The sequence below is a fragment of the Drosophila tropicalis genome, unplaced genomic scaffold (genome assembly GCF_018151085.1).
Source record: "Drosophila tropicalis isolate 14030-0801.00 unplaced genomic scaffold, ASM1815108v1 contig_859, whole genome shotgun sequence".
NCBI lineage: Eukaryota > Metazoa > Arthropoda > Insecta > Diptera > Drosophilidae > Drosophila > Drosophila tropicalis.
This window is the reverse complement of record NW_027173353.1, coordinates 13,300,448-13,325,864: the sequence shown is the minus strand read 5'-3', so window position 1 is coordinate 13,325,864 and position 25,417 is coordinate 13,300,448. Positions and strand designations below refer to the sequence as shown.

The 25,417-nt window shown below is 38.0% G+C and overlaps 1 protein-coding gene and 1 pseudogene across 1 annotated transcript; one reads left to right on the top strand and one right to left on the bottom strand.

Moving 5' to 3' along the window:
- Nucleotides 1-1,729: 1,729 nt before the first annotated feature.
- On the top strand, nucleotides 1,730-23,802 carry unc-13. The gene is given in 25 exon segments (XM_068295928.1): nucleotides 1,730-1,791; nucleotides 2,357-2,503; nucleotides 2,561-8,837; nucleotides 10,445-10,576; nucleotides 12,054-12,128; nucleotides 12,496-12,715; nucleotides 12,777-12,897; nucleotides 13,194-13,300; nucleotides 17,307-17,448; nucleotides 18,608-18,932; nucleotides 19,016-19,288; nucleotides 19,351-19,509; nucleotides 19,570-19,695; nucleotides 19,751-19,777; nucleotides 19,779-19,919; nucleotides 20,530-20,811; nucleotides 20,927-21,148; nucleotides 21,488-21,654; nucleotides 21,719-22,010; nucleotides 22,086-22,443; nucleotides 22,505-22,524; nucleotides 22,526-22,604; nucleotides 22,663-22,825; nucleotides 22,895-23,021; nucleotides 23,086-23,802. Coding segments are annotated over 23 exon segments (9,957 nt in total). The 5' UTR covers nucleotides 1,730-1,791; nucleotides 2,357-2,503; nucleotides 2,561-2,600; the 3' UTR covers nucleotides 23,248-23,802.
- Nucleotides 9,627-9,891, bottom strand: LOC137582006 (ribonuclease kappa-like; annotated as a pseudogene).
- Nucleotides 23,803-25,417: the final 1,615 nt, after the last annotated feature.

Genomic DNA, 25,417 nt, shown 5'->3' with positions numbered 1-25,417 from the left:
GTGCGTACGCGTTTTACTCAGCCGTTTTAAGAGCTATCGGGCTGAAATTTTTTTCGGGGTTTTTATTACCCGGGAAAAATAAAGTATGAAAACCATAAGGATCGGACCACCATATCATATAGCTCTAGAAGAACTAGAAGAAACATTTTCATAAAAATCGAGTATGCTATGAAATTTACATATGTGATAATATGAGAGTAAAATTGTTTTGTTTGTATATTGATGAATTAAGTTGCAGAAAACAAATTTTGAACATGTAAAATTATTATTACCAAGGACTGCAAGGGTATACAAACTTCGGCATAGCCGATGTTAGCTTCTTTGATTTTTTGAAACTTTATTCATGAATACACAAACAAAACATTAATACTTGATCTCAAGTAATAAAATAAAAATAAGTAATAAAAAGCCCAAAAAAATTGCATCCCAATAGCTCGTAAGATGTCTGACAGACGGACACGGCTATATTGACTTAGCTTCTCAGACTGATGCGTTACAAACATCTGACCAATTTTATAACAAGCGTTATAAACAAACACCAAATCTGCTGGAAAAAACAACAAAACGGTAACACTGCACAGAGATGGCACTGCCAGCCCCTGATAAGTATACAGAACCTGAGGGCAGGGGCTAACTTCTGCCGTGGCGAAGTTCGTATACCCTTGCAGGTATTTTCTGTTAGTCTTTTCTTATCTACATTCGGCAAGTGTAAAACCGTTTTAACTACAGTTTTAGGCGAGAGCAGCGCGGTGTGTGTATTTGATAGCTTTATAATATACCCACCAGATCTTGACATTCATTAACAGCTACATATGTATGTATATTAAACTGTCAAATATTAAATCGGAAGACAATCGCGTGAAAAGTAACCGTAACCGTAACGGTAAAAATTACCGTTTTTGACCTATCGTTCCTCCAATGGGAGCTATTTTAAATAGTGACCCCATCTTGCTCAAATTCGGCACATGAGATATATTAAACTGACAAATACAATTTTTATAACAATAGCTTAGAAGAAATAAACAGTATTGAGAAAAGTCACTGTGGTCGGATCCGGCTGAAATCAAATTTGAATCATGCAGTATTTAGAAGTTCACATGCAAAATTTCAACGCTGTTGCTCTTACGGTCTAGGAGGAGTTCCGTAGATCCAGACGGACGGGCATGGCTATATGAAGAAGAGTGTCTGGTCGTTCCGAACAAGAATAGATATATTTTGAATGGCTGGAGTGGTTTATTTGTAAAAAGAATCTATAGTTTTGAACTTAGAAGGCTGACAAGTGTTTGTGCTAGAGAATCCCTTTTGAGGCGTCAATGGAGTCAAAGCAGCGAGACTAACATTAGGCATTAACATTAGGCCTAAAGGTTGATAAAGTTGTCATGCGCAGTATCTAAAACTCTCTCATCTTGGCTCTCTGAGCATGAGCATAAGTTTAACTAGGTACGTTCACATGTACATATGTATATATTTGACTGCATACAGACACAAAAGCTAACGTTTTTCATTGTATGGTCTCACAGCGTTCCTGTGCGATAGGTGAAAGTTCTGAGGGAATCACACGCTCATGTTAAAGAGAGAGCATAAGTGTGTACGCACTCAAATACTTTGTATGTGTAGTTGAAGACAGCAAGAACACACATCACGACAGAGCCCATCAAGTTGTAGTATACATTTCAGCGTTTCGGAATTCACATCGGGGCAGTGTTGCATCGTTGTGTAGTTTGACAGAAAATACAACAATTGTCGCTATACTTCAAAGAAGTTTTGCAAAATAGTTTTTTAATTTCTAGCGTATGTAAAGTAGTGACAGGATAAATAATCTTAGTAAAAGTTGAGGAACAACACCAGGCACTAACAAACATAACACAAAAGCGAAGTCAATAAAATGTGTATACATATAATTTTATGAAAAATACAAAAAAAAAAAAAAAAATTGTGTCAGGAATGGCAGTTTAACATACACTTCTGCCTCGAAGGTCGAACTATTCTGACAAGAAATACATATATTAAAAACTGAGATATATTTGGGGTAGCCTCATGTTACCAAATGTCAAATTTACATATATTTTACGTACAAATAGATCTCCATAATTACTACATTTACATATGGATGTAAGAATTCGTTGTCCGATGACGAAAACTTTGCAGTCAGTATGTATCCACATACATAAATATATATATGTTATCATGCGTCTGTGTGAATGTACGAATGTGTTGAGCTAATGCATTAAGCTTGCATTAACAATGCAGAGATAACATACACACACTTACAGTACAGAGTAGCTAGTTTTCAAATACTTGGCTTACAGCCGATCGAAAATGTAGGCTTTGTCCATTTTTATTATGCGATTTATAGTTTTATTTTTGCAGGGCTGCCTTTCTAATAAAAGTTAAATTAAATCAGTTGACAAAATATATTTCCATTCGTTAAGAAAAGTAGGAAAAGTTCCGTGAACTTAAAATATACTTGAAACTCCTATATAATCTGGGACATCAAACTAAAGTATGTACGTACCCATTTATTTTGAAAAAATTGTAAAATGATATATATCAAATTCAGTTAAATTTGCGGCCGTCGGTTTTCCTGAACACTTCGCGAGATGTCAATCAATACGTCGCATTCGTCACCGATACCACCAATATTTGGCATATCCAACCAAGGACCATTTGAGGATATCCCCTCAGGAATTTCAGATAAATCTGTGAATTACCAGCAACAGCATTCCACACAGATGTCGGATTCCAATCAATTTTCTTGTGGGGGCTCTGAAGACGTTTCGGGTGTGCAACAGCTCCCTTATGCATCAGCAGCAAACGCGCTACAGAGTCAATTTAAAATTAAGCAGCAACTGCATCCAACACCACAGGCGTTTGCCAAAAAGACGCAACCGTCACAAGCAAATTTGATTGGTAGCGACGCCATCATGCAAATGTCGATGTCAAGGTCGAACCCAGCTTCAGGCAGTATGGTATCCATCAGAAGTGAGCAGCAGCTTTCCCAAATCTACAATTCACAAAAACACTCAGACTACATAATCTCCGACTATATGGACAAAATAGCAACTAGGATTAGCTTGCTGGAGACTGAGCTGAAGTTCGCTTGGCGCGCCTTGGATTTATTATCCACCGAATACGGTAAAATATGGACCCGCTTAGAGAAACTTGAAAATATTTCGGTGGAACAGCAATCTGTAGTAAGCAACCTCATGGGTCTTATTGCATCAGCTAAGCCACACCATAATGTGGACATCGACCTTGACCTTGAGACGCAAGCACCTTTTTCTGAATTCCTTCCGTTGGTAATGGATGTAAATTCACACATGGTTGACGACAAAGCCGAAAAGCATATGTCCAACTTGAATTTAGAATCTGGTGTTTCCGTAACTGCCGAAGACGATGGCCTCGGACATGCTTCCGGCTTTTTTGTGGACTCCGAATATGGAATGGGACTAGGAGCCGATCACTGCGAAGAATTTTTTTTGGACTACGAACCTGGCTCTCTTAACGATGATGACCGTGACTTGGATTTGGAAGCTGACCAAATCGATTTTAATTCTGAGCACAAATGGTTGCTTAATACAGGCGTTGATACTAGTAAATCTCGCCAAAAGCTTTATTCGGATTCGGATATAATATTGTATGAACAACAGCAGCAGGTTCTGGCAAATAATGCCAGGGCTGACTTGTTAATGGAATTCCTTAATGGGCGACGCGTGCTGCAAGAAGTTGCCTCGGGGTCTGCAGCTGCCGCCTCTATTTCTACAACATCTAGTAGTCTCTTAAACTTGGCCCAACTGACCAAAAAGAGTCGCACACATGGACATAGACATCGTAAAGGTCATTCTCACGATGAAGCAGATAACCATTGCATGACAGTAACAGACTCTAATTCCGGCGCAGGTTTGCATGGAATGGATTCTATGTCTGTGCCTGCAACCAATCAGGATGAACTAGACGAGCTTATTGATGAGGCCAATTTTTTTCGGCTAGCCGCCTTTAGAACGGGCGAAGGGGGGAAGCAAGTACTACCCATTGAAGATACTGGCGGAACGGCGCAAACCAAAGTGTTGAATAATGAAATGAACGAGACTTTTTATAAGACCTTAAATGAAGCATATCGTGATGATAATTTAAGCTCGGAAATATCAAAAGTAGAGCATCTTCTTCAACAGTCTGAGGCTGCTCACGAACATATCACTGCATTAAGTAGTGGACGATCGACATCGTCCCTAATGATGATCCACGAAGGTAACGAGGATGATGCTTTAGACACTGAACTTGCACTTACTGCATCGCAGGTGTCTGCCCCTTTAAGAGCCAGTAAGTTGATTAAGTCAGGAGCCTCCCCAGATCAACACGTAGGCAAAGAGTCAAGAAAGCACAGAAAAAAGAAGCACTATAAAAACGAGATGGACATGATTAATAATCTCAAGTGCATACTTGCTCAATCACAATCCACATCTAACAAAGACAAGAATATGAATTCACTTTCGGAGCAGCAGCACTCACAAGGCAGTAAAACCTCAATGAAAGAGAAAAATGACAATCTGAAATCGTATCTCGATGATTCCGACAGCTTATGCCCCGATCAGAACGTCGCGATATTGGATACCATAACTGAATTGATGATACGTGAAATAAATAAAATTGAAGATTTGCAATCGTTAAATGCTTCACAAATACGTCAGTTACGTCAGGAAATCCGGTCGGAAGTTACCTTCTTTGAAAAACTTAATCAGGTAGATAAGAACTTGACATTACTGCTACTTAATCCTGTTACAATGGGAGAGGAGATGCGCCGTCTTCACGTACTAGAACCCAATCGTAAATTTGATCTTGTGATAAAAAAATTTAACAAGAATATTGACACGCTAAAGAAACTTGTTGGTAATTCATTTGACGAGTTTAAAATAACAAGCAGAAACGGGCCCGCACTTGACCACAGTGCTAGCTCTAACAGAGACCAGAGTCCTAGTAATTCCACTATGCTCTCTATACCCGATCCCAATAAAACTGGAGCTGGCTATAGTGCACACTTGCTACGTAATAAGTCAGACTTGGATGAGCAGCTAAAGATACTGGAGACGCAGGAAATCGAAATCAATCGAAAAAAAGCCATCGAGCAGATAACAAATGCACATGGATTAAAAGTGAATAACTCTGACACCGAAGAGGAATGTAGACTACAGCAGAGGTACATGGACAGCAGTCCATGTCCCGATACAAATCACATCAAACATCTATCAAGTTCGGCCAGCAATATTTATAACCAAGACGAATACATAAAGTCACTAAAAAAAAGCTTGGAGCGGCATAACAGCATGCTCTTCCTACTGCATCTTCAAAACCCCGATAAACACAAAAATATAAGAGATTTGGATGAAATATTTCAGTTGGATAGAAATCGAGAGAGTCAAAGTCCCCCGCCTCCGGCACCATTCGATAATGGTTTTGAAGATATAATTCCTGTCGGAAGGGATGATGGAATGGGAGCGGATTCATCCAATCCTTTTACATCTGATCAGAGACAACAACTGACTCATCAGCAACAACAGCCGCACATTTCACCACGTCAAGCCAAATCTGATTCGGGACTGTCCTCTATGAGTGGCTGGTCACCAAATTCACCTGTGCCCCTCAGCATACAAAACTGCAATCCCTTTTTGAACAAATACAAAGACATCAATACAGAAATGCTACAATTGCAGTTGGGATATCCATACGGATTGGCCGACCTCCGTGCTGAACCTACCGCCACTGAATCGCGTTCTGACGGTGGATACGTATTTTCCGAAGAAAACTTAAACTATATACAGGAGCTTTCAAAAAATATGCCTATTTGCTCGGCTTATGAAAATAAATCCATTTTCAATGTTAATGTTAATAAAGAAAAAGAATTTTCCACAGTAGACGAATTGCTAAAGTGGGACCAGCAGACGGATAAACAAGAGACCGAGTGTGGTAAAGAGCCCAAATACCCATCACTTCAACGGCTTTCGAATGCTACAAATGGTTCTGAACAAAGTGCAAATATTAAATGCCGAATGCCAGACTTACTAAAGAGCCAAATAAGTATATCAGCGACCAAGTCATCTTCAAAGAGAAGTGTAATCAAGTCAGACAAGCAATTTCCCGAATTAGGATCATCACGGGGATATGAGGAAACTGATATAGACTACTTGGAACGACAGGATCAGTCGCGTAAACCCTATTTAACCGACCGTCTGGTTTACTATCCATCATCAAACGGCATTGCGGACTATAACAGCAGCCGAAATTTGGATTTTATGGGCCTTCAGCAGTCACAGCATCAGCATTCACAACATATTGGGTTCTTAGCGCAATCCCATGCGATCAGTTCACCGTCGATTAATGCGTTAGATTCTCCTATTGAATACTTTTCCAGCGAATCTGCGTCAGCCGAACCAATGTCGAAAAATTCCCATCGGGATCAATCTATAGGGGCGCCACACAAACCAACAAAAGTGTGGAATAAGCTTAACAACCTATTGCCAGAAAATTTGAAGTTAAAACGCCCAGCCAAATATGCTCGATCTCAATCATTACCCGGTGATGTGCAAAGGCAAGGGCCAGAGGTGCAAAGACGTGGCCAGGTGGGCTCGTATCCGTTAATCGGTCATCGGCGATCTCAAAAGGGAGACAGGTGTGGAAGCGCTGGTAATGAAGTTGTAAGTGGCAGCCATTTAGATTTGTCTAAACGCATACAAAAGATACCGTTGCGCATTATGCAAAGAGCCACAGCCTCACACTCCCAGTCAATGACGTGTTCAAATACGAATGCAGCGCAAAAGAAGCGTTCGTTTTCAGCCAAAATGAACCATCTAATGCAGATGGCGAAGACGTATAAACGGCAGAGCTTTGGTCCGCGCCCCGTCTCCAGCATCTCTGACTCCGAAACTGACATACCAGGCTTCACTTCGTCGGATAATGATGATTGGTCGGCGAATGAGAACTCCTCTCGGCATCATACGAATTCCGACCCTGCCATCGATGATTACGATGAGGAGGACGTCGATTCCCTTATCCCCGATGATGCGGAGGCTGAAAATATTGCCTATAATAACAGCAAAATGGTTGCTACTGGATTTGGTGAATTAAATGATGATGGCGAGAGTCATAATAGTAATGTGTTCGCCATCATTGGAGATTTAAAGAAGTCAGAGGTCCTTCCCACAAGCAATCTTCAACTTCACCAACGTGCGGTTATGCAAAACAATATAAACATATCTGAGCAAATTCCAGAAAAATCTTCTGAGAGCAATGAGACCCCGACTTCTGAAGCAAAGGCATGTCTTGAAAAAAGTAGTTCCTTGTATGTCGGCGACCAGGACGGTGACATTGGCGTGACCTGCATGCTAAGTGAAGTTAAGATAAGCGTACCCTTGTTGCATGTAGCAGCAACAACAGCTAGCACCCCAACTTCCCCTCATGTCCCACCGCAAAACAAAATAGTTAATGTACAACAGCAACAAACGAATCGTAGCAATAGCAATATAGTGGGTGGTTCTGTGTTCGCGGCACATCAGTCTCTAGACATTCCAAGCTCTTTGGGTCATGGTTCACGGGACGATGATGACAATCGTAGTCAGCATTCGGGCCGCACGCTTTCATCATCTCGGCGTCAAAGTACGGAAGACAGCATTGATACGGACGACGAATACTTTTGCTACGAGCTACGACAGCTCGAGGAACTGGAACAGCAACGCACAGCTGAGGCAGAACAGCGCAATAATAAAGACGTGCTATTTTCGCAGATTGGGCAGTTGACAATAGACGAAGACGGTTTTTGCTATCCAGAACTGTCTGCTGAAATTGAGTTCTCGCCGGATGAAGGCGTTAGGCAGATTATGTCCAAGGTACTAAATGAACTTAAGTGCGTCGTTAGACTACAGCCCGACATATCAATTGGGTCTGAAGCCGGAAATCAAACCGGATTCACAACATCGAACATAGCTGCGGTAAATAGTGGAGATGGTGTGAAGAAGCAAAAACCAACTGAGAAATTTGCCAGAGTCTGTGACATGCATAGCGCATGGCAGGACGTGAACGGCGATCTCCAACAGGCTGGTTCTGACCTTAAAACGCACGAAGATACCGAATCTATTCGTAAGGAGCAACGCGTACTTGGCGAAAAACACCAGCAAAAACGCTTGAAAAAGAAACGACGCGATCGCGAACATGTAGCCAGCTCAAGTTCATCATGTGAATCAGAAAACGATTTTAAAGATAGCAGCCTAAAACAGAAGCCGTCACAAAAGTCTAAAAGTTTCATTACGACCGCCCAAAAGGCAGCTGCTGTTGAATCGGTATCGGAGCAAAAAATAGTCGAAAAATGCTCACAAGAATCGGCGTCATCAAGCGCAACATCTGGACCTGATACACCAGCAGAATTAAGCGATGAAGTTGCCACTGATGAGGCTCCAGATGAGGAGAGAACTTTCCTAGCCCTACTCTCTAAAAACGGAGAGTCTCCTACAAATGGGGCTCCCACTGACATTCGTGATGATGATTTGAATTTGGTAGAACAAAGCACTAAACACTCTTCTCCAAGTCAGCCCGAAATGGATTCAGAATTAGAATTGGTTCCTCAGGCCATAGCATCAGCGACTGACATAGTTAGCCAATCAAGTCCGAAAAAACTTTTAAGTCAGGATTCTAGCATCGAAGTAACTCAATCTAGTGTTGGAAACGGCGCAGCCGCCGGTTTTGGCAGTAGTAAGTGGAAATTGTTAAAGACACTCAAAGAAAGAAAGATCGAGGAAAGGAATAACCAAGACAAGATCAAAGAAGATGTGTTAAGCAAAGATAAAGAAAAGGTAATTTATACAAGCTTTCTCAATAATATAATTATGTAAACAAGAAAATTCTGCTATTGTTTTTATGTACATATGTACATCGAGACAGCAAAACTTTTCTTTCCCTCTGGTTTTTTTTACCTTTTAAGCGTTTTCCAATAACTTAACCTATAGATTTTTTATCACCATTAATAAGTTTAATATGTAATTTTTATCCAATTATATAATTTATAGCACTCATTCTGCTGGTTTAGATGATAACAAACCTAAGCTAGATATTTTGAGGCTACAAATCATTGATTTTGCAGGCCGTTCTTAGGCTTTGTACCCGAACTTCTGGTTAAGATATAAGCAATTAAATTGTCGTACAGGGATACAATGTCGATTATAAAGGAGTTTCTTATAAGAAAAACATTTTTGTTTCCTGAAAACTAATAGCACATCACAATTAACTAAAAAAAAAAGGTTTTCCTTTGCCTACTTGAGAGTTGGTAGCAAATTTAGTTTTCAGCTATAACAGGCTGAACTGCATTGTCAAAAAAACACATTTTTTTCTGTTTTTTAAAGTTAAATTTAAATATCTCTACAATACCTGTAACTGCTTTAATATTCCATTAGATAGAAAGTAATCAAACTGAGGAATGTATTTTTTTTTTTTTCATGGACAAATGTATTTACATTACGCATATAACAGAAGTTTAGGCTTAAACATTATAGTATTTGATTTAATATACACTCCAGCAACAAAACCTTTAGAAATATCATACAATAAGTTAAGTGAACTTAAAAAATATTTCCAACGGAAAAAAGTTGAAGTTCATATCCAGTTTAGTTGGCAGTCACCCTGCTGTTCATATAGAACTGTTGGGCAGAGAGGAGCAGCGTGAACACATAGATGAAGGCGGCAATCCAGCAGTTGTAGGCGTTCTGGTTGTAAGCCTTGTTGGCAGCTGTGTAGAAGGCTTCAAGAGTGTGATATTCCTCCTCCAAGGGTAAACGCCCGTGAGCAACAGCTGAACAATGCCCCAGACAGAGATAACCATCCGCAGAGGGACAGATTAGGACCCCAGATTTTTAATTTTGGTTATTGGTGCTGGGCCTTCGACTGGGTGATAATATCAAGCCTTAGAATTTTCCTTGCGCTCAAGAAAACTCTGTCTCTGCACTGAAACAACTGGAACTGCAAAAATTGTCAGGTTTAAGTGTAATGAAAACAACTCATAATATTTGTTTCTAGTTTCGCTAATATCCTCCTTGTGCAAATGGCTCCAGAAGAGACTTTAGTTTTTTCCGTGCAATTATCATTATAGTTTGCAAAATGAAAAAAAAAAAAAACACTTTTAAACTTTGAATGTGTACAAGCCTCCGTAGCTACTCTACGGAAATGCCCATACTCACATGTTTACATACCAAATTTGGTGTATTTGATTTATAGGCGTCGGGATCTTGTTGTTTATACCGACAGGACCATTTTACACTAAAAGTGCATGTGTGTAAGAAATTTCTTTTACTTTTTTAACAAATCGCAATTTCTAATTTTGATTATCTAAAATCGCAGCCAAGTAGTTTAAACATTTTTAAATCTTAAATTCTCATAAGAAACGAAATATCGCATTTTTTATTTGCAGAATGGTGGCGGCACTGGCGATGTTGGAATACGCACCAATGGACATCCTGGCGATAATCCATTTTATAGTAACATTGACAGCATGCCAGATATTCGGCCTCGTCGAAAATCCATCCCCCTTGTTTCTGAACTGGTAAGCAATCATGATATATACCTTCCGAAGAACATTCATAACATCGGGGACTTTTCACACCTTTGACCTCCTCCTTCCATTTGATGATCTTTCCCCGTTTAATTCCATCTTTACTTCCATCATTGTCATTTTGCTTACTTTACCTACATACATACTACTATTTAAATACGATGTTCAAATTTCGTTTTCTTTCATCGGTGATTTAATGGACTGCAGGTGCTCAAGGTATAGAACGCCTATTGTTTCCTCACATTGTTTCGATTTTTTTACTATTCACCTATTCACCTTAGCAGTTGTACAAATTTTATCATATATAATAGCGACACAGTTGCCGTACACGTGCAGCTCTGCATTTTTCTTTATGTTGAAATGTAGATTGCACAGTAAACATTACACAAGTCTACAAAATTCACACGATACTCTAAAGCACTCGCTTAGCAGATGTAAATGATTTATGTTCCAATTGGTTGTGAACTTTGACATATGTAAATTATTAGGATGAAACAAAATGAATTTTATAGAGAAATGCGGAGACCGCCATATTTAAATACTAATTTCCAATCGGTTGTGTAAATTGAGTTATGTGAGCTATTAGGAGAGAACAGATGAATTAGAGGACAGAAGCATCAAGTAATCGGTAATTTTTCTTCTGACTTTTGACCAATATGTAAAAACCACAGCAAACAGAAACGTTACCGGCCGCCCTCGCACAACAGAAGAAAAATAGTGTAATCACTCTGTGTGAACAAGATCAAAACCAAAATACGGTTGGTAGAACAACACTAAGCCACGCGGCAAACACACACATATATACATACATACCTACATACACACTAATATGGCCAAGGGATATCTCCTGCCCCTTATCCTCGAATAAAAGCTCATTTCGACACTGCATCTGTGTGCAGTATATATCAGTATAGCCATCGATACAAGTACATAGAGTTTACATAAAGCTGCTAGACGCACACGCATATACATACATAAGCATCCTGGAATGTGCTCCAACATTAGATCGACTAAAGCTACTTAATTAACTAAATATAGATCCGCACTTGAAAATCTGTTACAAAATTCAACATTTCTACAAAACAACCGACTACACAGTAATTATAATTCGCTTTGCCAATTGTCAACATCTGCATTAGATGGCTAAAGCACCTCACATCTTGCCACGAGGGAATTATTCATACTGCAGTCGTACTCGCTTTCAACATATTTAAAATTAGTTGGAGTTTGGTTTGCGTTACATTACTTTTAATTAAATTGCTTGATGCGGCTTCTTTCTTGTACTTGTTGTTATTTTGTACAATTTCTTATTTGGAATTACCTTGGAATCGATTTCGATTTAAGTAGTTGCAGTAGTTTACTTTAATATAAATTTTTGATACAAGCTGCTTGTAATACCTTTGCTTGTTGCTAGACTAATAAAAGCAATACTAATAAAAATCACTGTACTAATCTACATCAAATGTAGACAATGGCGGCAACAAAACGAAACGCTGGGCTAACATCTGCTGTACCGAGGGCTACTCTTAACGATGAGGAATTGGTAAGTAGTCAACTCCTTAATTGATCATAACAAAAAAAAAAAAAGTTTGCCAAATAGAATGTAATTCTTCGCCAAAATAAGATAAAAAAAACCTATGAAACAAGCATAAACAAAAAACATTTCAAATTGAATCCGCGTATAGAATTTTATACTCTTCCATACCCCCATAGGTTTTCCAAGTTTTTCTTACGTTACTTAATTTAAAATCGTCCAACTTAGCCAGGTCTGAATTAAGGGCTCAAGTTTCAAATTATTGTGTGTGCAAATCTCAATTAAAGTAAATCGAAAGTAGAATTCACGGTCTTCTAGAAATAACAATCATGGTCCAATCAGACGTTTGATTAGTTGGTTGTGTTAACCTTTACAGAAAATGCATGTCTACAAAAAAGCACTTCAGGCGCTGATCTACCCGATTTCGTCAACGACTCCTCATAACTTTGTGCTCTGGACAGCCACGTCGCCGACTTATTGCTATGAATGCGAGGGCCTGCTATGGGGAATCGCTCGCCAGGGCGTGCGCTGCACAGAGTGCGGCGTCAAGTGTCATGAGAAATGCAAGGATTTGCTGAACGCTGACTGTCTGCAACGTAAGCTTTCTAATGCACGTTTAAACTAATGTTGGTTGCCACCTAACAATACCATTCACAGGTGCTGCTGAGAAGAGTTCCAAACATGGAGCCGAGGATAAAGCAAATTCGATAATCACCGCTATGAAAGACCGAATGAAGCAGCGAGAGCGTGAGAAGCCAGAAATCTTTGAATTGATCAGGTAAGGTGATGTGATAGAGAGACTGATATCAGAAGCCAAGTTTCAGGTAAGGTGAGGACTAGAGACTACCAGAACAAAAGGAGACTACTTGGTATTTGTTAAATAAAAGCAAAGCATTGAATTTGATAGAAGAGTTCTATGTGAGGGTTCAGATGCTTGGGTTATGTGAATTATATTATAGCTTTTTAAATTAGATATTGAGCATTCATAACTTTTGCTTTATTATAGTTGTAAATTTGTATAAGTATGTAATTTAATTTAAAACCCATAACTACGATCACAATGTCCGTATTTAGAGCCGTGTTCAGCATTGAGGAGAAGAGCCACACTGGGCACATGAAAGCGGTGAAGCAGAGTGTCCTGGATGGCACCAGTAAATGGTCGGCCAAAATAGCAATCACAGGTTTGAGCTTTATTGCATTTTACATATGTATGTATGTACATCTACTCTGCTAATCGTCGTGGTTTTCAGTTAAATTTTGTCTGTATGTATGTTAGTGTATGTATTATTATTGCAATTTCGACTCGACTGGCATAATGTGTTTGCTAAAGCTCAATGTTTATTAATATATTTAAATATCAATATGATGTAATGTATGCATCTGTGATAATAGTCTGTATGCTTATAAGACTTACCTGCCGAAATAATTAGCCCGTTACAAGAGAAATAGGAACTCTCATTGACAGGCCATGACCTCCCACGTATCCACACTTATGTATGTATGTATCTTTATTTAAACTGCATCAATTAACTAACAGTTACGGTAGTAAGACTCCAATATTTCGGTTCTTCAAAATACGAATTAGTAACTTGGATATACTTATTAACAATGTTTGACAATTTCGGTGTATAATTTATTGAATTTAGTGTTAATAACAATCGAATGTTCGGAGTAGAAAGTTAACAAGTCTAGAAAAGTTTGGGTGGGTAGAGAAATAGGGATTTATGATAACACAAGGTCTCCATTGAGATCTTATTGTACCATTTATATTGTGCAAAACATATACATATATATCTATATATGTGTATATATATATCTATATATGTATGCTATCGATTCAATTCATTTTAAGGATGACATTTGGTGTGGATCCAGACACACACATAGATTCATTAGAACAAGCTGAGCACGCAACTGTTGAGGGAACATCTAAATGGTCATGCAAACTAACAATCACAGGTACAATACACCGACAAAACCAAAATTTGGTTTTATTTTTTTTAAATTCTTTTTTGCTTAGACATCCCTTAGTTTTTTAGTTCTCATTTAATAATATTTGTTCAATTTTAAACCTGACTCCACTACACACACTCCACCACTTGTAACAATTTGTATATATCTCTTTATATGTACGCTATATACATATGTACATATGTACATGTATGTACATATGTATACTCATTAACATCGGTTGATCTATCTGCATTTGCCTAATAAATACCAATGACCACATGGGTCTTTATATTATCGAATCCATGTCGGCTGGAAGGTATTTTGAAGCCATTGCAGTTAATGTAGGTAAAGGTAATATAACATTTAACCCATTTATGTCCATAAGTCAAATGGTAAAAATACTAAAAAAACATATACATGCATATGTACATAAGAAATCAGAAGACTCGAGATAATATTAATCACAAATTATTAAAGCAAATTTTAACAAATTCTGTCATTTGAAATTTTGTCATATTAAAACATTTTTATACACTTGCAAAAAGGGTATATTAATTTTGGTCAGAACTGTGCAACGCATAAAAGGAAGCATCTCCTACCATACAAAATATATACATATATATTCTTGATAAGCACGACGAGACCGGTTCAAAAAGCCATGTCCATCCGTCGGTCTGTCCGTCCCTCAGGCCAACGCAAATTCCTCCTAGACCGTAAGAACTACAGACTTGAAATTTGTTTTGGGTTGTATATGTCGGATTCAGAATCGAATATCATACAGCTCCCATACAAAGTCACGAACAGTGACTTTTCTTAAAAACTTAGTCTGAGCTATTGTCGTGAAATTTTATATGCATATTATTTATTACACCTATAAACAATCACGATCGGGTAGCTATTTGATCTCATAAGAACGATCGGTCGAAAACAGTGACTTTTTAGATCAAACGTTTTTCCACTTCCTATTGGAGCTATTTGTTGTCCGATCCGGCAAAATCCAAATTATTTTATAACTTTTTCACTATCCAACTATTTTTTTCACCTCCTTCATAGCAAAACTAACCTTACCACTGTGGAGAAACTACATCAAATGTTCACAAAAAGGAAATATGTATTGACTTTTGTTCGAATTTCTTTTCAAAAAGAACATCTCCAACAATAGAAACTATGTATATAAATATGTATGTATGTATATGTTTCGTTTTGAAAGAGTACCCTGATTGAATTTTTCTTAAAGAGTCCCATAGACCGTTATTGATGACTCACATGTATCCACGTTTAAACGAATTTGTATATAAAATAAACTAGTTCACCTTCAACACATACAGACACACCTTACACTGGTTTATATGCATTCCTTTCAGATGTTTCTTACATAGTTACGTTTCTTTTTAAGAACCCGATGTATAAACCGACCGCAAAGGTCCTCCCACGCGCCATTTGCAATCGCAAATGTATTTTATGTAGCATTCAAAAAGTTTGCCAGTTGTTCAAATACATTGTATGTGTGTTCCAGCTTGGATTGTTAATGCGGGTGCTTTTAAGTTCACATTTGACTAAGTAATTGAAATTAAAGGCGGCGCGCGTGAGTAGCCCACACATACATGCTCAAAAATGACCTTATGAGGACATGGAGGGAATTCAAAATAAACTTCAAACCGATTTCGTACAACATGAAATTCGAATTCGCAACTGGCACAATTGTAAAGCAACATACGGTTTTTTTTCTGGTCTTGCGAACATAATTTAGAATTCAAATAATAATAAAAGTGCGAAGTGAACGAAAAACATAACACTAATTATGTACTACAAAGCTTGATTCCAACATTTGAAACTTGACTTGAACCGTAAAAATATTTTGAACTATGAATTTTTAAGTATTCTACCACTCTTTTGCACTGTCACGCACGTAAAATTGCATTCTTCCAATTACATAAGTAACCATACACACGAGAACCGTTACTGCATGAAGCCTGCGACCTCGAAATAAACAAATTTATCCTTTACCTTTTTACTTTTACCCTTTTCAAAGTACTATAAATACATATATGTATGTATGTATGTATGTATGTCTATAATATTTAAAACCTATATCGCTATTATCAGCTATATCCGACTTGAGGTTTCCACACAAAATTTCTCGCTTTATTGTTGCCTCCATTTTCCTTAATGGATTTTTGGTATCTTGGCCACCGTCCAATGGATACCAATAAGCAATGAAATTGTTTTTTGGAGTTAATCCTTTGTACATATATGTATATAATTTACAGCATCTATATCTAACATTTATCTTTGTATTTATTAACATCTTAAAATACATACATACACACATGCGTATGTATGTATGTATGTCCCTATATCAAGAAAACAACAAACAATAATGTGCAAAACAAGCAATTAATAATTTTTAAATACATTTCCAGTTTTTCTTTATGATGTCAACACAAATTAACAATTTTTCTTTTTCCAGTTCACTTTCCTATTTTCTATGTTTGCTATGTATGTATATGTACATGTGTACAACTAACACTGATCACCGATCAGCCAAATTTTATACCTGTTGCCGATTTCACGTGTAGAACATAATCTAGTTAATGTACATATATGTATATATATTTATCTACACCTGTGTGAGACAGTTGGCAGTCGGAGTCGGTGCCTAAGATAAAGACTGCTTCGTCAAGGCTCCAGAGTTGTCAACTGATTAAAAACAATTTATTAATCAAAAACCTCCGTTTTTTTTTCTTCTTCTTTCTCCCTTGAAAATAAAAACTGAACAAACTCTAAAAATACCAATTGGAACTGAATATAAATTTTAAACATATTGAAAAATATTAATCTCAAAACGGTTCTCTTCGTTTCAAATCCAAAAATAAAACACCACATACAACAAACCACCACAAAAATTAAAAAAAAAAAAACCCACACACACACACATCACGCGTATTACTTCCACAAATACATACACAACAAACCCAAATTCACCCACGGAATGCTTCATTTGTTACTCCTTTTATTTGCCCTATAACACAAAAAAATCCCAAATCAAACACTCCACCTAAACACAAATTGCTATTTAATTTAATCTTTCCGTATGTGCCCGCCATATATTCAACATCCAACACAACACACTTAATGGTCGTTCGCTATGAAAACAATCAAAATTGGATCTGGTGTTGAAACGAACGAAATACCAAAATACCAAAATATCTGACGATCGGATGCACTGTGCAGTGATTTGTGCTCAAGGCCTGATAGCGAAGGATAAAAGCGGTACCAGTGATCCTTATGTGACGGTGCAGGTTAGCAAAGTCAAAAAACGAACGCGCACAATGCCCCAGGAGCTAAACCCTGTGTGGAACGAGAAGTTTCACTTGTGAGTATTTCAATCGATTACTTCTGCATTCTTTGTGTTCTTTCTAAATGTACTGTTACTCGCATTCGTATGTCGTTCAGCGGCCACACTGTACTACTTCTATCTGTATCTTTTTCCGCAATGCACCCTTTAAATCTGCCCCGACTCTTCCATTTTGCTCTATTTCCGATTGCCTATCTTCTCTTCTTTCTTTATTTTCCTACCGACCAATTACGTCGTAATCACCGAAGCATTCAATCCTGTCCCCAAATTATAAGTCAATCTAGACTAGTTTTGTTCTACATTAAATATTTTTATCGCACACTGATCTGTCTCTTCGGTCGAAACACGTGACTATTTCATTACAATCTCACTACGCACCACCAAAAAGTTCAGCATACTTATATCGAATCTGGTCGAATCCTGACGAACAATGAATGTGAATGTCTTATTTCTTATTGTCAGTCATGTTTCATTTATAAATTTGGCTATGGATGCCGCATTGTGCTTAGTTAAAATAAATCAAACAACTTCTTGTATTTTATATGTATGTATGATAAATTGGCTTAGCTGGAGCCTTAGGGCAAGGGTTAGGTGATTCAAGTATATTCATTTTAAGGCTGTTTATTAAGAAATAATTGCTATTGGACTGATTCTTTAATTAAATTTTGTAAATGGTAAAAAAAGAAGTTATTTTCTAGTCGATGCGATAGGAAAAGTATTTTACATATACATACATATATCAAAGAAGGTAACAGTTTAAAATAGTTTGTTGTGTCGTTTTATTTAACTCTGTCGGCTAAATCCAATAGGTAATAGAAATTGATAGAATTATTAATGATGATTAGATTTAGATTCAACGATAAAAGAACAAATTGTAAACAAGAAACAAATTAAAGAATACTCTTTCTGTGTAAATATTTTAACGGCGTTGACCGCCTTCAAAAATGTCGTTCATCAGCATACATCCTTAAAGTTTTGACACAATTTAGCAACAGTTTTAGAAGGAAAGTCAAAATTAGGACTTTGGCTTTGTAAGGTCCGTTTGCATCATTTCCAGTTTCTGATGCACATGTACATATACATATGCATGGATTTTGTGTTCGTAGATAAGTATTATTACGGTATTGGTTTTAATGCTGATTGTATTACTGTACTCGTGCACTTGCTAAACTGACAGTGAGTGCCATAACTCGTCAGACCGCATCAAAGTTCGCGTTTGGGATGAGGACAACGACCTAAAGTCAAAACTGCGCCAGAAACTGACTCGTGAATCAGACGACTTTCTCGGACAGACAATAATCGAAGTTCGCACTCTATCCGGCGAAATGGACGTGTGGTATAATCTGGAAAAAAGAACTGACAAGTCAGCTGTATCAGGAGCTATTCGACTTCACATATCTGTTGAAATAAAAGGCGAAGAAAAGGTTGCACCCTATCACGTGCAGTACACTTGCCTCCATGAAAATCTTTTCCACTACCTTTGCGAGGAAAACAGCGGCATGGTAAGAAACCCCCAGCTTTACAAATGCGTTGGTTAATGCAGGTGATTCATCAATTCGTCAATTATTCAATTTCACTTGCGAAGGTTAAACTTCCAACTCAAAAAGGCGATGATGCCTGGAAACTGTATTTCGACGAAATCCCTGAAGAAATTGTAGACGAGTTCTCTATGAGGTACGGCATAGAGAATATATACCAGGCAATGACGCACTTTCACTGTCTGTCGGCCAAGTATCTTTGCCCAGGTGTGCCCGCCGTTATGAGTACTCTATTGGCGAATATAAACGCATATTATGCGCACACCACCGCCTCCTCTGCAGTTTCAGCTAGTGACCGCTTTGCAGCAAGCAATTTCGGGGTTCGTACAGCAAATCCAAATTAAGTGATTTTTAATAAAAAAGATTCCTAATTTTTCCATAGAAAGAAAAATTCGTCAAGTTGTTGGATCAGTTGCACAATTCTCTCAGAATCGACCTGTCTATGTATAGAAATAATTTCCCGGCATCGAGCCCAGAGAAGCTGATGGATTTGAAGTCTACAGTAGACCTACTAACAAGCATAACATTTTTCCGCATGAAAGTAAGTACTCCTTTTATTTTTGCTGAATTGATTTCATTATGCTCATCTAATCCCGATAAGGTACAAGAACTGTCCAGTCCACCAAGGGCAAGCACGGTGGTCAAAGATTGCGTTAAAGCCTGTCTGCGATCCACGTACCAATTCCTGTTTGAGAACTGTTATGAACTGTACAACAGGGAGTTTCAGGTAAGATCTCAACTTTAGTGGTGCCTCAGCAGCTATTCATTTTGACTTTTGTAAGGTGGACCCGAACGAAGCTAAACGTGCCCCCCGATGACCACGAGCCGAAGTTAGACAGTGTTGACTTCTGGCATAAGCTGATTGCTCTAATTGTATCCGTCATTGATGAAGACAAAAACAGCTATGGCACTGTGCTAAATCAATTCCCGCAAGAGCTGAACATTGGCCAAGTACGTTAACAAATAAATTTCTTGAATAGTAAGAAACCTCTGGGAGAGAGACGCATTTCTCCAGTTTAAGTGTCTAGGCCGTTCTTTGGTACATATTCCATTAATTGGACAAAAAGGTTTTTGTGGCACAAGGCTATTAGAGCTAGAGTAACCAAATTTGGTACATAATCTCGTGCAACACATACGGTGCTAAGGTTTATGTAGTATTTTTGACACGACCGCTTCCGTCCCTGGAATATAGAAGACAATGACCACCGAAGACTATCAAATTCAGCATACTAATTAGTCGATTAAACTCTACCAAAGTACCAAATTTTATAAACGTAGAAACGTAAACAGAAGCCGGTTCCTAAGACCGGAAATGGCAGTAGGCTAATGGCTAGAGTGCTCGGGTGTTTGTAAAAGTAAGTGAGATAGCATTTGGGATTACATTAGGTTTTTGAAATTTAAAATATTTGTTCACTTGTTACATGGTATACCGAAGTCGGCGAAACGACTAACTTACTTTATTTTTTTTTTATAAGTAAACATTATCTGCAGTATTCGAGATTTGGCTTAATTTTTATTATGTTCGAATTAAAATTCTCAAAAAATTGTTAACTTCCCGTAGTTGTCAGCAGCATCCATGTGGCACCTCTTTGCTGTTGATATGAAGTACGCCCTGGAGGAGCACGAACAGCATCGTCTTTGCAAATCATCCGCTTATATGAACTTACATTTTCGGGTTAAATGGCTATATAGCAACTACGTAAAGGAGGTGCCTCCATACAAAGGGGCCGTTCCTGACTATCCCGCGTGGTTTGAACCATTTGTGATGCAATGGTTAAATGAGAATGATGATGTCTCTTTGGAATATCTTCACGGCGCTTTTAATCGAGACAAAAAGGACGGGGTAAGCTTGTGACTGTTCTAAGGCTCGAACAGAGGTTAACTGTTTATGGACGATAAATAAGCCTTTTAATGTTCACATATACATTACTTAATTTTCATTCAATATACTCTCTCAGTTTCAAAAGAGCAGTGAGCACGCACTGTTCTCCAATTCAGTAGTCGACGTTTTCACTCAATTGACGCAATGTTTCGATGTTGTTAGCAAGCTCGAGTGTCCTGATCCAGAAATTTGGAAACGTTACATGAGGCGTTTTGCTAAAACAATCGTAAAAGTGCTAATAGCCTATGCCGATATTGTGAAAATGGAGTTTCCAGAGCATATGAGGGACGAAAGAATTGTAAGTACAAAATTTTCCAAACATTACCCAATTTATGGAAACTTAACTCTTATGTGCATCAAGTGGCAACAAACAATTTAAAACGATTTCATAAAATATCCGAGTATTTTCGACTTGAAAGTACCAGATTCTATTTCGAAATATTCCTATTTCGCCTGCTCAGTGCGAAGAAACCACACATAGAGAAAAATTTAGGTGCTTTTTTTTTAAGAAGTTGGTTTGGTCGACATGTACTAACTACAATTAATATGTCTCATTATAATATAATTATAGAGAGTGTTTTTTTCTTCTTTGAATTAATCTTCATTGACTCGCCTTCTGTTTTTAACGTATATTTAGGCTTGCATTCTTATGAACAACATACAACAGTTAAGAGTACAGTTGGAAAAAATGTTTGAGTCCATGGGTGGTGATAAGCTAGAAGAAGATGCTGCAAATATTCTAAAGGAGCTGCAACAAAACTTGAATTCGGCTCTGGACGATTTAGCTTGCCTTTTTGCCATTAGGTAAGACCATGTGGCATATGTGTATTGCATTTCCCTCTTTATTGTCCTTCGTTTAAATTTGCAGCCTGGAGCCTCGCATAACACAGTCGGTCCGGGAGCTGGGCGACATGCTGCTTTCTATAAAGGGGGGCAGTGGAAACCTTGTTGCCGGCAACCAAGCTGCCCAACGCAACGCAGTTGCTGTTGAAGCCGACGAGGTGTTGCGACCCCTAATGGATCTTTTGGATGGTTCTTTGACCTTGTACGCCCAGTCATGCGAAAAAACTGTGTTGAAGCGCCTGTTGAAAGAGCTTTGGAAGATTGTAATGCGTATTTTGGAGAAGACAATTGTGTTACCCCCAATGACCGATAAGACTGTAAGTTTTCACATAGACAAAGTATTAAGTCACAAGTGCAGTTCTAGTAAACCAACGACTTATCTTACAATTAAGATGATGTTCAAACACCTCACCGACAATGCAAAAAATCTGGCCTCCAATGCTAAAATAGAGGATATGGGTCGTCTATTTAAGTCGCACATGGCCGGAAAGCAGGACGTGAAAAGTGCCCTTAGTGGTGTCATGGACATGTCGAAGGAGGTGGAAAAGAATCTTTCACCCAAACAATGTGCCGTGCTTGACGTTGCCTTAGATACAATCAAACAGTACTTCCATGCCGGCGGCAATGGACTTAAGAAAACATTTTTAGAGAAGTCGCCAGAGTTGCAAAGTTTGCGATACGCCCTCAGCCTATACACACAAATGACCGACACATTGATCAAAACATTCATATCCAGTCAAGTACATGAAGGTAGGTGGTTACACCATCTAAATGAAAGTTGTAATGTACCATAATTTCGAATTCGGTTTAGTTGATCCCGAGAATGCTGAGGGAAAGCGTCGGTGAGATTTCAGTCCAGATTGACCTGTTTTCTCACCCGGGTACTGGAGAGCACAAAGTTACTGTGAAAGGTTAGTATTTGGCCAAAGGAACCCATGTTCAACAATAACACTTATCATTTCCTTTCAGTTGTGGCTGCCAACGATTTGAAATGGGTTATACCTTCCGGTATGTTTCGGCCTTTCGTCGAAATCAATCTGATTGGGCCACATTTGCAGGACAAGAAACGAAAGTTTGCCACTAAATCAAAATCGAACAACTGGTCACCAAAGTACAATGAATCCTTTAACTTGTAAGTCTTGGAACTGTTGCTCTTCATAGGCATAACAAGAAACTGTATAAATATCCATATTACTTGTAGCGCCATTGGAAATGAGGAACAACTTGACTTCTTTGAACTACACATTTGCGTGAAAGACTATTGTTTCGCACGAGATGATCGGCTGGTGGGTGTTGCCGTTATACCACTGAAGGATATATCTGAAAAGGCAAGAGTGCAACAGTTAAACTTTCTCAATAAATGCATTTGTTAAAATGATTTGATTTCCTTAGGGGTCGGTGGCCTGTTGGTTACCACTGCAACGTCGAATCGAGATGGACGAAACTGGTTGGACAATTCTGCGCATTCTTTCGCAGAGAAGTAACGACGAGGTTGCCAAGGAGTTTGTGAAGCTTAAGTCAGAGATTCGTCAGGAGCCGACTATGGGTACTTAACTCATCTATGGCTAGATGAAAAAACCGTTCCAGTCACTTTCTCAGATCCAATCTTCAATTGTAAGACACACAGACACTCACACACACACATTTGGAAATATTCTCCATCCCACTAAAACTACCATTCGCATACATACATAGATAAAACACATTCATACACACATTTATATAGCCATACATACATATACGAGAAAATACAATACAAAATATGAAAATTTATTTCCCTAAGACTATGATATGATATTATTAGCGATAGTGCCAGTGGTGTATAAGAGGATCAATTCCAGCTTCGCCGGCACACATACAACTTCAGCTGGCATCCGAATTCAATTTAAACCGCGAATTCCGCACCGTCGAACTTACATACATTTTCATATGTACATACGTTTGAGATACAATCACACACGCACATTCCTATTTATGTAAATAAGTACCTGTATAAATATAATTTGGTATTTCCATATTTTGTTTAAGATAACTCATATGCGCACTGGGTCCATGTGAATACGAATGTTTTTTTATTGTAATAATAAACATTGGCATATTATCGATCAATCCCAATAGTCGTCCTTATCCAAATCTAACCTACTCTTACATGATGGAGGGTGCGGTTATTCATTGTTGTTAAAATACATAATTTAAACTATCCGGGAGGCTCATGAAGGACGAAGTTTTTTGTCCTGCTAATTTTTAATGTTTTTCATAATATAATATTTTTTCTTGAACAATATTCACTCTAAATTAATATTCACTTTCTTAATTATCGTTTCGGGCTTGCGATGTTGTCCATTTAAACTGTGGAGCAATATAATCTTCGACATTTAATATTGATAGAAATGCAATCGAATGTGTGAAACAGGCAGAAGGAAGCTTTTTCTCCTCAACTCGGAGACTAAGTGAGCTAAGACCACCAAATTTGGTATAAACCAAATTAATTATGCACGCAGATGATAGATATTTTATTATATTTACATAACCTAATTATACCATGGACGCAAAGGATGAAATGGTATATTAAAGCCGTCAAGATGTATGTAACGAGCAGAAGGAAGCTTTACCGACCCCATAAAGTATATATATTCTTGATCAGTATTAACAGCCGAGTCGATCTAGCCATGTCCGTAAGTCCGTCTGTCCGTATGAAGGCCTAGATCTCGGAGACTATAAGAGATAGAGCCACCATATGTAGGTTCGTGTAGGATGTAAAGTGATCGAGTTTCCGCCCCCGCAATTTGAAAAAAAAAAAGTTTATCTTAAAGACTATTTGATATGTGTATTCTTTTAGTAAATGCGACCGAGTTGGCCGTTGTCTGGTGGGGGCGCTAGGGTGCGTCTAACCTTGAGTGAGCGAGTTATTCTATGTAGTAAAAAAGCATTTGAACGAACATTTTGTTTTATAAATACATGAATGCATTTGCTATTATGAATTCAAAATATATTTGTTTTACTGGTGCATGGAATACCTACATAAGTCGGCGAGACGCTTTACTTTATTTTTTTTAGGTGTTAAACCTAAATATGAACTTAAAGCAGTGAACTGCGCAATGCCCGAGTATTGCAGATCGGACAATTATTTAAAAATGCCTTTAAAATACATTAAATATTCTTGATTGTTTATTTTCTCTACTAGTGTTGTCACGATATTCTGAACATCCTTTATGACATACTTAAATTGTTGATTTGTTTTAAATGTTTGGTACACCACTAGCTTCTGCCATAATAACATAATAATTTACTTTTTGAAATACATTTTACCTGTCTTACTGACTTGGCTGACTGCATATACAAATATTTATTTATTTTATTTACGTCAACTAACACAGCAGTCGACGAAAAAGCTTAAGCTAAAGACAGATAGTAATTAAATGAAGAAGGTAGCTTAGCTTTATACACAACTAAACATCCCCGACCCGGTGGAGGTGTTTTATTTGCACAAGGTGCCAGCTATGCCCCGATTCACAGCCAATGTGGCCAGGGATGAGTTGCAGCCAATCCAAGTCCAGAATATTTTCATTGGTTTCGCTGTAGATGATTAAAAAGTATAGCGCAAAGAGAAGTGACAGAAAGATGAGGAGAGATAAGGTGACAAAGGTTGTTAAAAGATTGGCAAAGAACACGAAGAGGTTCGTGAAGAGAGTAGTTAGTCAGACATCTACTAAGGTGAATAGGA